This window comes from Rhinolophus ferrumequinum, chromosome 6 (genome assembly GCF_004115265.2).
Source record: "Rhinolophus ferrumequinum isolate MPI-CBG mRhiFer1 chromosome 6, mRhiFer1_v1.p, whole genome shotgun sequence".
NCBI classification, from domain to species: Eukaryota; Metazoa; Chordata; class Mammalia; order Chiroptera; family Rhinolophidae; genus Rhinolophus; species Rhinolophus ferrumequinum.
This window is the reverse complement of record NC_046289.1, coordinates 52,701,379-52,719,149: the sequence shown is the minus strand read 5'-3', so window position 1 is coordinate 52,719,149 and position 17,771 is coordinate 52,701,379. Positions and strand designations below refer to the sequence as shown.

Genomic DNA, 17,771 nt, shown 5'->3' with positions numbered 1-17,771 from the left:
AAGCCAGAACATTGACCTCTACCTTTTTCTTTAATAGCTGTATGACATCTTTTGAAAGGGATCTGGGAGAGAGGGAACTCTACCACCAAAATGCTCTATATAATAGTAGAGAAATGAGAGAAAGGAACTTAAAAGCTGTGTAATATTGCAATCAGGCCTTTTCATCTATGTTTAGCCTTTCTTTGTGACAATGAGAGCTCAAGTGATGACGTGCACCTGCTTGTAAGTGTTAACTCAGTAAACCCTATTTTGTATTATATTGTATAACCACTGGTGAGTGTGTCTGAAACGCCCTCACCCATGAGTAACTCTTGCCCTGAAGTTGGCAGTATGTCAGGAGTTAGAAAAGGGCATAAAATAGAGGGAAACATGATAAGAAGAGATTGCTGTTTATAAAACAAAAAAGTTTGCTATCTAAAATTATAAAATAGTTTATTTTTTAGGACACTTTAAAAAATTAAAAAATTAGTAACAACTTGTACTGTATTGGTTTGTCAAAGACCATAAAGAATGCTGGAGTTACTGAATACAGCCACTCATTTGAAGCAGCAACCCAATACTTTGTGTCTCTGAAAGGCTCTAATATTAAACAAGGCTCAATAGTAAATAATCCATCATTTCCTATACATTAAGGATCTATCTGAAAGGTATAAAAGCATTTGAGAAATCTAGCAGTGTAAATTCTTTATAAATGCAACAATTTTCAAAACGTTCTTACTTTTCTAAATGATGCTAAAAATACAGAAAACATAATGAGTAGAAACATGATTACCATTTGCTCGTATTTAATGGCATCCTTTTCAGCAATCTGAGCTGCCCTTTCTTTATTCATGTAAGCTGCTTTTAATTTCTTCTCCAATTCTCTGAGCTCAATACTGTTTTTAAAAAAGACAGAAATTTAAATTTGAGGACCATATTGCTCTTACTATTTTAAAAATAATCTATATTTGAAATTTAAAATTCTTTCTACATGTGTAAAACATATTTACATTATTATTTAAATATTTTGAGAAAATATCCCTTTCTCCATTCATCGAAAGAAAAATCAGAATGCATGTGAAATGGGACATTGTAATTAATTTTTTAGACAAACCAACCCTTTTATTTTCAATAATCATCACTAAGAGTCTTTTTGCCAGTGCCTGGCTCTGAGAAGGTGCTTCATCAATATTAGTTAAAATTTTTGTCCAGCTACTAATACTATCAAGCTAAAAGAACTGTAGTGGTGGGGTTTAAACCTAAGCAAGTTACTTAAATTTTGTTCCTTGATTTTACTATCTGTGAAAGGGGTAGTTGTGGGAATTAAATTAGTTAATTGTGCATAAAGAGCTTAGAAAAGAATCTTTTACACAGTAAACACTAACACTCTATAAATGGTAATTATTTTTTGATGATGATGAAGAGGGAGTGACCACAGGAAAGTTTGCTTCTCTTCTCTGGGCTTGTTTACTTACCTGCTTAAAAATGGGAATTGAGCTCAGATCATCTCTGAATTACTTTTGAATCTATCATTTTCTTAATCTTAATGAAAACAATATGCTATACAAAACTTCATTTTAATATGCCAGTCATAATTCTAAATGTGACAGAATATGAGAATTCTGAGTTGGAAGGGTCCTAATATGTCACCTAGATGTACTTCTGAATTCTTACAGAAACACAGAGGGACTTACCTAATTAGAAACTCAACTTACAAGTACCCCATATCTACGAAGAGAGAGTCGTAAGGAGTAAGGAAGAGAGATAGCCCTGGTGTTAGGATTACGTCCTTGCCTTTACTGCTGTACGTGCAAAGGTGTATGGCAGAGAATTGTCCTCTTTCATAAAAATATTATAAATGAGGATTACATTTCTAGGTTAGTCTATATATTTTACTCTACTAAAAGGCTGAGATACATTTACAAGGGTTTTTTTGGAGTTGGGTATTAATGATTGTGAGCCAATGTACAACCCAATCACAATTTATAATATTGCCTCTACCAATTTATAATATTGCCTCAAATTTCAAATAGCCAATGTGCAAATAAATGACATTCATTTGAAGGACAAGTGCACACATTTCTATAGAAGTGAAATTTCTGAGTCACAAGGTAGACTATGTTCAAATTTAGTAATAATGCTGGTTTTCCAATGATTTGTACAGATTTATATTCTCATAAAGAGTCCCAAAATGTTTCCACTGCTACACATCCTCAGTAACACTTTTTAGGCTAGGCATTCTTTTAAATTTTAACCACTTTTGTGGGTGTGTAATACATGATTGGGGTTTGAAGTTACGTTTCCCTATTACTAATGGAACTGAGACCTTTTCATATATTGTGAGTCATTTATATCCCTTCTGTGAAGCTGTTGTTCAATATTTTTTGTCCCTTTTTACACTGGATTGTCTACTTATTGTTGCATAAAAGTTATTTATATATCATGGATACAAATCTCTTGGTTATATGCATTGCAAATATCTCTTTCCAGTCTGTGGTTACTCTCATAGTGATTAAATGAAAAGAAGTATTCTAATTCACCAGTCTTTTTCATCATTGTCAATGACTTTTGTGTCATGTTTTCATAAATGATGCCCACCCCACAGACATAAAGATATTTTCTTATATTAGTTTCTCAAAGCTTTGTTTCACCATTCATTTTTAGACTACAACTCTTCAGGAATTGATTTTTGTGTGTGGTGTGAGATAGAAACCAACTTCATATTCTTCCATACGGATATATAATTGATCCAGTACCACTTTATATTTCTGAATGCTTTGCAGTATCAGTTTTATCATAAAGTAAGTGTGCATACATGCATGGAACTGTTTTTGGATTTTCAATCCCAACTTTCCTAAACTGGGGTTCCATAAGAGTATTAAGCCTCACAGAAAATTGAGTAATTGTATTTTTAAAAATTTTTTCAATGATTGTATGTCGCTGGTATTATTTCAGATCCGTAGAAGGTTAAGTTAACTCATTACATATAATGGATGCCTTAGGTCATTAGGGCTAAATTTTCTGGTTTGGAAGAGCTGCTCTATTCTATTCCATTGATCCATTTGTTTATCCTGTACTAAAACGACACTATCTTAATTATTATAGCTTTAAAATAAGTATTTATATTCTGGAGAAGAAGTCTCTAATTTTGGTCTTCATAAAGACTTTCTTAGGAGACTTCAGGTCAAAATGGCAGAGTAGGTAAACGCTGTGCTCGCCTCCTCCCACAACCATATCAAAATTACAACTAAATTAGAGAACGATAATTGAGAACCACCTACTTGACAACTAGCTGAACAAAATTCCTATAACTAAGGACATAAAGAAGCCACATCAAGACTGGTAGGAGGGGTGGAAACATGGATCATCTGGCCCCACACCCACGTGTGGCAGTTCAGAATCAGAAGGGATACCTCAGCTGCAAGGTTCCGCCTGAGGAGTGAGCAGTCCCAGCCCCACACCAGACTCGCTAACCCAGGCACCAGTGCTGGGAAGAGGAGTCCCCATAACAACTGGCTGTGAAAACCAGTGGGAACTGCATCCACATGAGGAGGAGGACAGCTGGACACCAAAGGATTCTGCTTAAGGAGCCCACACACAAACTCGCTCGCTCACAGACTCGCTCACAGACTCACTCGCTCCCAGACTCACTTGCTCTGGGCTTCAGCGCAGGAGCAGCAGTTCAAAAAGCACAATGCACACATGGGGAGGAACTAAATTGACTGACATCAGGACAAGGCCTGGAAGGGCGGGGTAAGGGCAGCTTTCTCCAGGGAAAGAAGCTGTTGTTCCTTTGCTGAGTGCTCCTTCCACCCAGCCGACAGGCACCATATCTAAGTCTCCATTAACCCCGCTAACACTGTTGGCACTGTCCTGATGATTCCCTGAGATCCTGCCCGACTCAACTGACATGTGGTGCCCAAACCTCTTCTAGCAGCTTTCCCATACAAGCAGCCTGTATTGGCTCATGCTGTGGACTGTACCACTGGGCCCCACAACACACTTACTACATAAGGTCACTTTGACAAGACTGGGAGACATAGCAGCTCTACCTAATACATAGAAACAAACACAGGGAGTCAGCCAAAATGAGGAGAAAAAGAAACATGTTCCAAATGAAAGAACAGGGCAAAAATCCAGAAAAAGAACTAAATGAAACGGAGACAAGCAATCTACCAGATACAGAGTTCAAAACACTGTTTATAAGGATGCTCGGTGAACTTAGGGGAAGGATAGATGAACTCAGTGACAACTTCGACACCAAAAAAAGGAGTTAGAAAACATAAGAGCAGATTAGATGAAGCACAGCATCAAATCAACGATCTGGAGAGAAGGTAGCAGAAAACACCCAATTGAACAACAACATATAAAAAGAATTAAAAAATAATGAAGATAGTATAAGGGACCTCTGGGACAACATCAAGCATACTAACATTTGCATCATAGGGACTTCAGAAGGAGAAAAGAGAGAACAAAGAATTGAAACCTCATTTGAAGAAATAATGATGGAAAACTTCCCTAACCTGGAGACAGAAAGAGATATACAAGTCTAGGAAGCACAGCAAACAAGATGAACCCAAAGAAGTCCACAACAAGACACATCATAATTAAAATGCCAAAGGTTAAAGACAAAGAGAGAATCTTAAAAGTAGCAAGAGAAAAGCACACAAGGGAGCTCCCGCAAGACTGTCAGCTGATTTCTCAACAGGAAATTGCAGGCCAGAAGGGATTGTCATGAAATATTCAAAGTGATGAAAAGTAAGACCTACAATCAAGATTACTGTACTGAGCAAGGCTATCATTTAGAATCCAAGGAAAAATAAAGAGCTTCCCAGACAAGAAAAAGCTAAAGGAGGTCAGCACCACTAAACCAGTATTACACGAAATATTAAAGACACTTCTTTAAAAATAAAAAAGATCACAAATATCAATAAGAAAATATAGAAAAGAAAAATATTCTCATTGAGAAAGGCAAACAATAAGAGTGGATCAATCAACTATAAACCCAGTACAAAGAGTAAAAAGCAGAAGTAGGAAGATCATGTGTAATTCAACAATAAATGAAGGGATACACACATACACACACTAAGGTAAAAAAAAAAGACAACAAACATGAAGGGAGTGAGTAAAAACTGTCAGTGTGTTCAAAATTAAGCAACCATCAATTTAAACGAGACTGCTATAAAACATAGCTGGTATATATGAAGCCCATGGTAACCACAAATGAAAAATCTACAAGAGATACACAAGAAATAATGAGAAAAGCATCCAAACACAACATTATAGAAAGTCATCAACATACAAGAGAAGAGGGCAAGAGAATAAAGAACAGAGAAGAACTATAAAAACAGTCAGAAAACAATAAAATGGCAATAACTATATACCTATCAATAATTACTTTCAATGTAAATGAACTAAATGCTCCAATCAAAAGACATAAAGTGGATAAATAGATACAAAAAAACAAGACCCATACATACATACACAAAAACAAACACTGAAGTGCACAAATCTGAAGCGTACAACTTGTAGAATGATGTAAAACCCCTGGCCATATGCTTATTGGCCAAACTCTGCTTCACTTAACTCTCAACCATATTTCTGGAATCATCAGAAATCTACAGGAGAAATGCAGCTATAAATGCCAGGCTCTCCATTCTGGTTTCCTTCCTCTCCCAGACCTTACTTTTATACTTTCTCCAGATAGTCTGTTCTCAATGGGAGCATTTATCTGAATCACCTAGTCTACAACTGCTAGAAATGGAAAGCTTCTCTATTTAATTCTTGTATCAGTGAATTAGACAGACAGGGTGAAATATTTCACCTTCTGATAATATAAAACCATGAGTGACAGCTAACAATGATTGGCAAATTAAGGTCCAAAAAGATAGTTTGAGACTAGAACAACATGAAGATATTAACAGTAATTCTAAATCTTTTTTTTATGAATTAATCCCTCAGAGAATTTGATTCAGAGAAGTTGTGGACCTAGAAAAATACACATGGGTATATTTGCCGAACATATAAATACAGAGGGTGCCAAAAAAATATATACACATTTTAAGAAAGGAAACAACTGTATTAAAATTGTAATAATATATACTGATAACAAAGTCATGTGTATACATTTTTTTGACACCCCCAGTATAATTTAATGAGTCTAAAAATCCCTGAAGCTCACCCAAGGGTCATATCAGATTCTGCAAAGCCCTGCTCAGTTAAAATAAAACGTAACTATCAAAATAACTTTCCAATGTATTCAACTATACAAGTACAGAATGGGCATTTAGTTAGCCCTGAGTTTTAAACAACAGGATGACATGGCTGCCTCTAAAAAGTAATTCGATTTTAGGCAATGACATTAAGAACATATTCTACAACAATGTGGGTTAACAGTCCCACTACTAGGGGTACGAAGCAGTACCCTGAAGTACAATGATATAAAGAAAGAAATTGTGGGGGCAACATATTGTTAAGGACCACCGTAATCTAAATAGATCTACAGAGAGAACCCGAATGGTGAACAAATAAAGGAAGGAATGAGGGATATTTAAGTTAGAAGAAAACATTTAATGGATTCATAAATACGAAAGGATGTCATACAGAAGAACTAAATTTGGGTGGGTTTTTTTTTTCATCAAATAGCAGAACTGAGATAAATGCATGGATGTTACAGGGAATTTTACTTTGAGACAACAGGGGGAAAAGATTATTCATGTTAGGGCTGAATGAAAAAGGAAGTTCCTATCACAGTCACCTAGAGGTGTTGACCACAGCTGACCAGCCACTTTCCAGAAATACTGTAGAAAATTTACTTAAGGATATAAAATTAAATGAGGTATCACCTAAGGTTTCTCTTAAGAACAGGATTCATGAGTCTATTTTTTATAAGAGGTCACTTTAAAAATTATGTTTAGAGGAAAGAGCAAAGGAAATTGATTTTTTTTTCACCTTAAGTATTAACTTCCAAGAACACAATTCTTCTCACAAATGAATATATATACGTGTCATAAAAAGCAACAAATATTTCCAGGCAAAATATTAGCTAAGTGCAATGATGAAAGACATTTCACTCTTAGGTGCTAAGCATTACATAAAAGTTTAAAGATAAAGACTAACTAAATGAAATTTATAGAAACCAGGATACCTGTTTTCTCTAACTTGTTGCCTCATCTTTTCATCCTTTAAACTTTCGTGTTTTAGTTTTGCCAATTCCATAGCCAATTTTTCTTCTTGTTCAAGCTGGAGTTCCTTCAATCTTTTGTTTTCTTCTGCCTGAATGAAAAAATAAATAACTTTAGTTATGTCCTCCAGAATCAGATTTCATTTTTCATCTAGGTTTAATTTTTTTGTAACAGAAAATGACAAGTGCCTTCAGAGCAACAATCAACTATTTTAAAATACACGCTATTCAATAAATACTTTTCTAAATATTCCAAGTATCATAGAAAATTTCAAACATCCAATAGTGAGAAACTATTAAAGTACACCCTCAGGTAGCCATCAGTCATCTTCAACAATTACCAATATTTTGCTAATCTTTTTTCTGTACTCTTCCACTCCACTCTTACTTTTTCTTTGTTTTTTTTTTTTTTTTTTTTTGGTAGAGTATTTTAAAACAAATCCTAGACATGTCATTACCATGTATATAATTCAGTATTGATCTCTACCTAATAAGAATTTCTTCCTTTAACAACCATACCATTAACATATCTAAATAACAATAATTCCTTAGTAAGGTCTAATACCTTGTCCATATTCAGGTGTCCCCACTTGTCTCAGAGATGCTATATTTTTTTTTTTTTTGGTCAAATCAAAATCCAAACAAGGTCCACATATTGTTTCTAGTTATCATTTCTCCTAAGTCTCTCTTATTCTGCAATAGTCACCCCCAACCCCCATACACAAACACTCTTTTTTCTTCCAAGCCATTGATTTATTGGAGAAATTAGGACCTAACTCCCAGAGAATGTTCCACATTCTCAATTTGACTGATTGCATATCCAGGATATCATTTAACTTGTTTCCATTTTGTGTTTCCTGTAAAATGGTAGAAAGATCTAGAGGCTGATTAAATTCTGTATTTAGGAAAGAATAAGCACATGAATAAATGTTCAACATCAATAGTCACCAGGAAATGCAAGTTGAAATTACAGTGATATATTACTACATACCTATTGGAATGGCTAAAATAGAAAACACTGGCAAAACCAGATGCTGGTGAGAAACTCCACTGTTCACACATTGCTGGGAATGTAAAACGATACAGTCACTCTCGAAAATAGTTTGGTAATTTGTTACCAAGCCAATATGCAATTGTCATATAACTGAACAACTGTACTCTTAAGCATTTATCCCATAGAAATGAAAACATGTTTATTTAAAAACCTATACCCAAATGTTTACAGATTTATTTAAAAGAGCCAATACTAGAAATCCTTCAACAGATGAATGGTCAAAAAAACTGTGGTACCGCCATACCATAGAATACTACTCAGCAACAAGAAGGAATGAAGTACTGATACAAGCAACAACTTGAATGAATCTCTAGGAATTATTCAGTGGAAAAAATCCAACCCCAAAAGGTTACATACTGTTTGATCTCATTTAGATAATGTTGGAACGTGTTCTTTATTTTAAACTCGAGATATTCAGAGCATAAAATTCACCTTTCACAATTCACAAGTCAATGGTTATTAGTATATTCCCAGTGTTGTGCAGCCATCACCACTATCTAACTGAATTTTTTTTTTTTAATAGACTAGTTTTCTGGAGTTTTGGGTTCACAGCAAAATTGAGAAGCACAGAGTTTCCATTGACCCCCCGCCCCCACACACCATCAGCCTCTCTGTCGTCACCCCCCACCAGAGGGGGACATTTGTTAAAATCAGTAAAGCTCCACTGACACATGATCATCTCCCAAAGTCCACAGGACGCTTGGCTGTGGTGCTGGATATGCAAACCTACATGTTTACATTAGGATTCATTGCTGGCATTGTATATGACATGGTTTTTAGAACTGTATCATGATACGTATCTACCACTACACTATACAGAGTAATTTCCCTGCCCTAAAATTCCTCTGTGCTCTGCCTATTGTTCCCTTCCTCCCTGAAATCCCTGGCAATAACTGATCTTTTTACTACCTCCATCGTTTTGCCTTTTCCAGAATATCATATACTTGAAATCATACAGTATGCAGCCTTTATAGATTTGCTTCTTCCATTTAGTAAATATACATTTAAGGTTCCTCCATGTCTTTTCATGGCTTAATAGCTCACTTCTTTTTCGCACTGAATAATACGCATTTTCCATTGTCTGGATTATTTACCCGTTCACCTCCTGAAGGACATCTCGGTTGCTTCCAAGTTTCGGCAATTATGAATAAAGCTGCTGTAAACATCCACGTGCAGGTTTTTGTGTGGACATAAGTCTTCAATGTTCCAGAATGTATCCATCATTCCAAAAAGAAACCCCCATACCTGAGAGCAGTCACACCAGTCCCCTCATACCCCACCCCTGGGAACCATTCATCTACTTTCTATCCCTATGGATTTGCCTATTCTAGATATTTCATTTAAAGGAAATCATACAACATGTGGCATTTTTGTGTTTGGCTTCTTTCACATAGCATAATGCTTTCATGGTCACCCATGTTGTAACACATATCAGTAATCCATTCCTTTGTATGACTGTATAATATCCCATTGTGTAGATACAACACATTTTGTTTATCCATTCATCAGCTGCTGAGCATTTGGGCTGTTTCCACTTTGGGGCTATTATGAATAATGCTGCCACGAGTATTTGTGTGTGAGTTTCTATGTGTATATATGTTTTTCCATTATCTTGGGCATATGGTTAGGAGTGGAATTGTTGGATAATACAGAAACTATGTCAGCTTTTTGAGGAACTACCAAACTATTTTCCACAGCCACTACAGCCCTACATTATTTTACATTTCAATGTAACAAACAAGGGTTCCAAGTTCTCTCTATCTTTTCCAACACTTATTTTCATTTTTTTAAAAAATTATTACAATCCTTGTGGGTCCGAAGTGGTATCTCATTGTGGTTTTGATTTGCATCTCTGATGACTAATGATGCCGAGCATCTTTTTTGTGCATCTTGCTCATTTGTATACCTTCTTTGGAGAAATGGCTACTGAAACACTTTGCTCATTAAATTTTTTTCTTTTTGGCTTTTGATTGAGTTGTGTACACAACATTCTTAAAATGACAAAATTATAGAAATGGAGACTATATTAGCAGTTGCCAGAGTTAAGGATGAGGTAGAGGCAGACAAGGAAGAGATGAGTTTGCTTATAAAAGGACAAAATCAGGGATCCTTTTGGTCACGGAACTCTTATGTATCTTAACTGGGGTGCTGGAAATGCAAACGTATACATGATAGATTGTACAGAACTAAATACACACACACAATACTAAAAAATGGGCACAGGTAAAACGGGGGATGTCTGAACATGATTGATGGATTGTATCATTGTTGATACCTTGTTTGTGATACTGTACTATAGCTTTGTAAGATTTGCCACTGGGAGAAATGTAGTACAGGAAATATACAATCTCTCTATTATTCCTTACAACAGCATATGAATCTACAATTATCTCATTAAAAATTTTTAATGAACAAAAAGCAATAGCAGATACTGGTGAGGACACAAAGCAACTGGGATTCTTACACATTCCTTAAGGAAATGCAAAACAGCGCAGCAACTTTGGAAAGCAGTTTGGCAGTCTCTCATAAAATGAAACATACACATTCTATATGACCTAGCCATCCTACTCCTAGATTTCTACCCAAAAGAAATGAAAATGTATGTTCATACAAATGTTTGCAATCAAATGTTTACAGTAGCTTTATTCATAATTGCCAAAAACTGGAAATCACTCAGATTTCCTTCAACCTGTGAATGGATAAACAAACTGTGGTATATCCATATAATGGAAAACTACGATAGCATTCAGCAGTTAAAAGGAATGACTCATGCAATAACATGGAATCTTAAATTTGTCTTGCTAAATGAAAGAAGTCAAACCCATATAATTCTATTTATGTGATACTATGGAAAAGGTGAACCTATTGTGACAAAAAAGAAATCAATGGTTTCCAGGAATAGGGGAGTGAGCAGCTGACAATAAAGGGGCAACACGAGGGGACTATGGTGTAATGGAATTGTTTTGCAAGACATTGTGATGGTAGAAACAGAACTCTATGCATTTGTCAAAATCCATAGAACTGTATATCACAAAGAATGAATTTTATAATATGAAAATTAACAACAAAAATCAACCAGTACATCCATACCATGTACTACTGCCCAATAATAAAATAATTATTGATACGTCCAACAACATGGATGAATCTCAAGAGCATTATGCTGAGTTAAAGCCTACTCAAAATGACAGACATATGATTCCACATGTGTATGGAGTCATAAACATGATTACATTCATACAACATTCTTGAAATATGAAAATTATAGAGATGGCAAACAAATTAGTGGTTGCCAGGCATAGTGGGGACTGATGGCAGTGTGACTGTAATGGGGTAGTGGGAATGAGGTCTTGGTGGTGATGGAACAGGCTCTGTATCCTGAATGAGGTGGTAGCTGAACAAATCCACACGTGATGAAATGACACAGAAGCATATAAGCATACTGTACCAACGTCGTTTTCCAGGGTTTAATATTGTACTAGTTACGTAAGATGTAACCACTGGGGGAAACTAGACCTCTCTACTATCTTTGTAACTTCCCAAGGATCTGTAATTATTTCAACATAATTTTTTTTAAATGAAATACACCAGATGTGGGGGAACAATGGAATGCAGACTATGAAAAATTAACTGTATTAAAAATCAATCATAACCACAATGCAGGTAGGAGTGGACATAACTTTGGAAAACTGACCAGATATTGTAAGGCTAAAGAGAAAAAGGAACTGTACTCAAATCTGTATTGTAAATTTGTTCACAGGAGTGCAGGTTAGCAATTCTGAAATTACTTTATTTGTATAATGTGGTGGAAAGAATAAGTAAATATATTGTACACAATGACAGCCAGCTTTCTTTTTGTTGGAGAAACTAGTTACAAATAAGGAAACAGAAAAGGCTAAAATGACCACTGTGGTGCCAGATTGTAATCAGCAGTACCAATGTAGTCTCATAGGTTTTTTTATTAATAAATATATACAGGTAGACACAAAAGTAAACAGATCTACGTATATGCATTAATTAGTGTGCATTATTTTCTATTTCTTTCCACTTAGAGGGAGTAGAGCAGTAAAACCCCAATAATAATGAGCACACCTATCATTCAGATCTTGATTTCTAAGTACCATTCTCCAACAAAAGGAACCAAGCCTCTTTAGAGAAATGGTGGATCTCAAGGCAAGGCAAGAATAAGCTGAGCCTGGAACATGTTGAGGTGCCAAAAGGCAAGTAAATGCAAAAACAAAATAAACAAAAAAAAAAAAAGAAAAGAAAAAGTAGCTCGTGATGTCAGAAGGACACAGAAGACAACTTGAAAACAGTTTCCAAAGGCAACATTGGAACAACTGGAATAACAAAATAAGGAACAATAGTACTGGGTTATAACCAAAAGTATAAAATAAATATCAAATAATCCACACTGATATAAATAAATAACTGAATAAATATATGGGGAAAAAGGACAACTCTTTCTTATAGAAAAATTCCAATTAATAAATGAAGAAGGAATGAGGCACATAAAAAATTACCTTTAGAACCTGAAAGTAATATTTGGGAAGGTAAGATTCACCAATGAATGCTAACATTAGTGCACAAAAATTTAAACAGGAAACAGGATATATGCATAGTCTCAAAGTGTCTTCTTCAAAATATTTAGTATTTACAAAGTACAAAATAATTCTAAAGTGTAAAGCTTTATAGATGAGAATACTGATAGATACCACCTTAACCAAGTGATCAAGGTTAAAATCAAGAATAATACACATCAATATAATACACGAAAAGGCCATTACAGGCCCCGGTCAGTTGACTTTGAGTTGATCAAAAGGGAGATTCCCCCGGGTGGGCCTAACCTAACCAGGTGAGCTGATGCAGCTGAAGTCACTGCCCTTTGGACCTTAGGGGAGCAAACTGCCATGTTCTGGACAGGATTGTGTGGCATGGGATGTCAACAACCTCTGGGAGATGAGGGCCTCAGTCTTACAATTACAGAGCATGAATTCTGCCAACCCCAAGAGGACTCCAAGATCCAGATGAGAATGCATTCCAGACAACACCTTGATTTCAGCCCTTTGAGACCGAGCAGACAACCCAGCTGCACCACATTTGGATTTCTGATCTACAGAAACTGTGAGGTAATCAATGGATGTTGTTTTAAGCCACTAAATTTGTGATAAATTGATATAGAGCAACAAAAAAACGAATATAACAAATGAACTGTAGTCTTTAAAATTGTCAAGATCATAAAAGACAGAAAAAAGTGAGGAACTCTCATAGACTGAAGGAGAGACTAAGGTTGGAGGACACTAAGGAGACATGACAACTAATTCTGATCCTGGAACAGAAAAAAGACATTAGTGGAAAAACGGATGTAAATCGGTGTTTAAAATCTGAATAAATCCTGTACTTAACAGTTTTGTACCAAGGCTAATTTCTTCATTTTGATAATTGTTCTACAACTATGTAAGATGTTAACATAAAGGGAAGACAGGTGAAGGGTATACAGAAATTACCTATACTGTTTTTGTAACTCTTCTATAAATCTAAATTTATCTCAAAATAAAACGTTAAAAACATGTATATTTCCAAGTTCCATCTACTAAAAAGACCTGGAATTAATGATAACCCAAGAATAACAAGCACATCTAGTACCCAAATTGTCTCTACATATTATTTCCACTAAATGATAGCAGAGCTCCTTGGTACAATGGTTGATTCCAGATGTGAAGCAAGAAATTTACAAGATGAGCCTTCCATTAGGCCCGGTTTTCCCGAGAAACAGAACCAATCGGATAGGAATTGGTTCAAGTGATTATGGAGGCAGGCAAGTCCCAAGGTTCTGCAGGGGAGTGGGAAAGCTAGAGACTCAGAAGAGCCAATGGTTTAGTTCAAATCTAAGTCTGAAGAATTGAGAACCACGAAAACCAACGGTGTAGTTCCTGGCAGGCTTGAGACTCACAAGAGTCGATGTTTCAGTTCAAGTGTGAAGGCAGGAAAAAAGCCGATGTCCCAGCTGGAAGGCTGTCAGGAAAGAGGAGTTTCCTCTTACTTGGCCTTTTTGTTCTACTCAGGCTTACAACTGATTGCACGAGCAAGGCTCACTCTCATTAGAGAGAGCAATCTGCTTTACTCAGTTTACAGATTTAAATGTTAATCTTACCCCAAAACACCCAGAATAATGGGTGTTTGACGCATATCTGGGCATTCCATGGCCTAGTCAAGTTGACACATAAAATTAACTATCACTAGCCTGGAACATTTTGTTCTGACAAAAAGCAAGGAAACTATCACAGATTAAGGTCTTGTCAAAAGGACACAGAAACAATAAAAGGGGATCCACTGGCCAAAGATGGGACAATTTGAACATCCAAAAGAGTAACAAATGCAGTTAATTCAAGTATATAAAGACCCATGAGTCCATAAAGATAATTTTTCAGAAAGTCAAAAACTAAAGAAAACAAAATTTTAAAAAACAACATACGCAGATACCAATAGAAGTGACTAGGGCACCAACTCTTTACTCTGAAAATCAACTATCTCCCTTTCCAGTAAGAACTATATTTAAGAACTATATTTTAGAGTACTAAATAACCTTGGTTGATGAGGGAACGTTCTTTACAGAGCAATTTCAGGTAAATGTGAAAGGAATAACAAAATTAGAAAATCAGTGTTTTGCAACCTCTGATGAAGGAAAAGATTCATTGGTGAAGCCACAGATGAAAGTTTGATGGGGATCTTTACAATGGAGGAGCCAGGCTATCTCACTAAACCCACTGATCACTGAAAGTGGGACAACCAGACGTCATGTGCCTGCTGATGTGATACAACATCAAGGATAGCATCCTCTGTGGCGTCGCCAAAAATGTTATACACAAATCTAATCATGCCTTTAGGGCTAACTTCCATTTAGAGGAAATTTAAGAGATAGTGGAACAAATTAAAGGAACCAATGAGGACACAAACAGGTAAATTCAGAATGTGGGATAAGCCTACACAACAATTGGCCTAGTTTAACAAATTACAAATATGATGTTAAAAAAAAATGAAGAATGAGGGAGGGTCTGTTTTAGATTAAGACGGACCTAATAGACATAACAACCAAATAATATTGTATGAAGCTTGTTTAGATCTTGATTAAAACCAACCAACCGTAAAAGCAGATTTTTGACACAATTATGGAAATTTCATTATGAAATGGTATTAAATGATACCTACAAGTTATTTATAATTCTATTAGGTAAGGTAGTGACATTCCTTATGCTACTACTAGTAAGAAAATATTTTATAACATGCATATTGAAGTATGCAGGAGAGTCATATAACTGGGATTGTCTTTAAAATTAAAAAAAATAATAATGAAAAGAATAGGAAAAAAAGTCAAATCCCTAGAATCTTACTCAAGATTAAAAAAACATGTCTAAGCTTCTGGAATTTGGAACTAACAGGGATAAATACCACTTTTAAAACTTGTGTTAGCAACTCCCCACAACTTTCTACAAAATGTTGAACACACAGAAGGTACTCAAAAAATACTGAAATAACAAAACACCTTTTTAACATTTACAAGAACTCATTTCATACCAGTTTCCTTTTTTCTACCACCCTCATCCTTTTAAATATTTAGAAATCTCCACTGAAAAATTATCTCCATATTTTAGGAATTATATACATATAAATTGTACCTGAAATCTTTAAGGCAGTATTTCAAAAATCAAAAATATGAGTAAATTCATAAGTGCTCATTTTCTACCCATTAATAATATACATGTTTAAACTCAATAAATTTTTTTAAAAGCTATTCTTAAATTTTTGCCTTTAGAATTTTATGGAAAGCAACTGAATTGTACTTACATAAACAAAACTGTGGAAGTTAATAATTATGGATTTTGTATTTATGGGAAAAAAACACCTGAGTGCTTACTCTGTTCCAATGACTATTCCAAGAGCTTTGCATATATTAACTCATTAATTATTTTAAAAAATCCTATGAAGTAGGTACTATTATTATTACCACTTTGTAGATGAGGCATAAAAAGTAAAAGCTGCCCACTCAAGGTTCTACAACTAATATATACCAGAACTAGGATTCAAAGACAGTTTAGCTCCAAAATCCCAGCTCTTAAACACTACACTGGGCTGACTTACAATGAGGTATCCTTTGACTGATGATGTCATTGTCTATTTACTCACTCCAGCATAGTAGTTGGCTTTCATCATTTCCAAGGAGCAAATGAAGAAAAAAATGATGTAAGAATGAATAGTAAAACTTACCTTTTGAATGGCTTCTTCCATATCCAACTCAAATTGTTCATTCTGTAATAATCTGAGGAATCTCTTGCGCTCAACTCGGTCATCAATTTGATTCTGCACCATTTGGTTCTTGACTTGATTCTCTATCTTTTTCAGTGCCTCAATATGCAATTTTGTGCAGTAGTTTTTACCTACTAACTTCTGATGCCTTTCACTGAGACTCCAGGTTCCCCCTTTGGAAGCCTATAATGCAAAAAATAAAAATAAAATAAAAGTATGCATATTTTGGTATTCTAAAGTCTGATTTTTAAAAACATATTGATATAGGCGCCAGTAACAAATGATACAAAGATAAGTAACTAATAAAAGAAGGGCCTTTGGCTTCCTTCCTAAATTCGGAGAAATATACCTAATAAATGAGTAAACATGGTAGATAAATATATTGTTATATCAGGGAAGTAGGGAATATTATTTTTACCCATCTTATAGATGAGGCGTGAAAAGTAAAAGCAAATTTACCCAAGGTTCCTCAGCTAATAAATAACAGCACTAGTATTCAAGACGTGCAGTCGAGCTCTCACAGACCAGCTCTTTATCCAGGGAACTCCTCTCCTCCTCCCACCCTACAACCCCCACCTCGGCCATAAAGCTCTGTTCAGATGCCCGTCAGGTCAACCCGCTGCTACTTAAATCATTCACTGTCCTGGACTTTTATTTCCACTCATTTGTTCATTGTTTTTTACATCTTTTCCTAAATTTCCTGAAATATGCGAAATAAGATTTTTAGTAGGCAGATCTAATAGTGTGGGGGAAAGGCAACAAAGGCTGGAAGCCACCAAGAGCGTCCCTTAAGCACCTGAGGCCTATGAAAGCAAATACAAGTTTCCCACTAATTCTCAGGTTTGGCACTTCAAATCCTTTTTGAGAAGCAGGCTGACTCTAAACTACAATTCAATCAATAGATAAACAAATTGTTTCGAGACCTCCAATCGGCTCACCATCTTGGCGGAGAAAAACGCTTCTCTCCTGCTACCACCTCCGGCCGCAAACGCAAAGGCCTACTGAGCTCTTTGGCGTCTACAGTGTTTCCCGGCAACGGCCGCGGTGGCGCCGTCAGCCCGACAAAGGCGCAGCCTCCCATTGGACAAACAAGATCCAATAGGCCATGAGCTTCTTGGGGGGCTGGCGGGGAGGCTATTTCTTTACAACTAAAGGAGACGAGCGGGAAGTTCAAATTTTATGTCCTGATGCAATCCCTTTGCAGTGTATTAGGGAGCTCAAGATGTCCCTCAGGCGGATAGACTCTGGTAG

The 17,771-nt window shown here is 35.8% G+C and overlaps 1 protein-coding gene across 2 annotated transcripts in view; it reads right to left on the bottom strand.

Annotated features, from left to right (window-relative positions):
• MNS1 (meiosis specific nuclear structural 1) overlaps positions 1–17,566 on the bottom strand; it is a 32,502-nt gene extending 14,936 nt beyond the window's left edge. Inside the window, exons 1-4 of one of the 2 annotated variants that reach the window (XM_033107089.1) lie at positions 17,459–17,566; positions 16,482–16,703; positions 7,127–7,254; positions 773–875 (exon numbers count right to left, since the gene is read on the bottom strand). In XM_033107089.1, the coding sequence (XP_032962980.1) occupies positions 773–875; positions 7,127–7,254; positions 16,482–16,703; positions 17,459–17,461 (456 nt within the window). In that variant the 5' untranslated portion in view covers positions 17,462–17,566. Of the gene's footprint in view, positions 1–772; positions 876–7,126; positions 7,255–16,481; positions 16,704–17,443 lie in introns of both variants that reach the window. The other variant, XM_033107088.1, reaches the window with a different exon arrangement.
• Between the last annotated feature and the right edge of the window lie 205 nt (positions 17,567–17,771).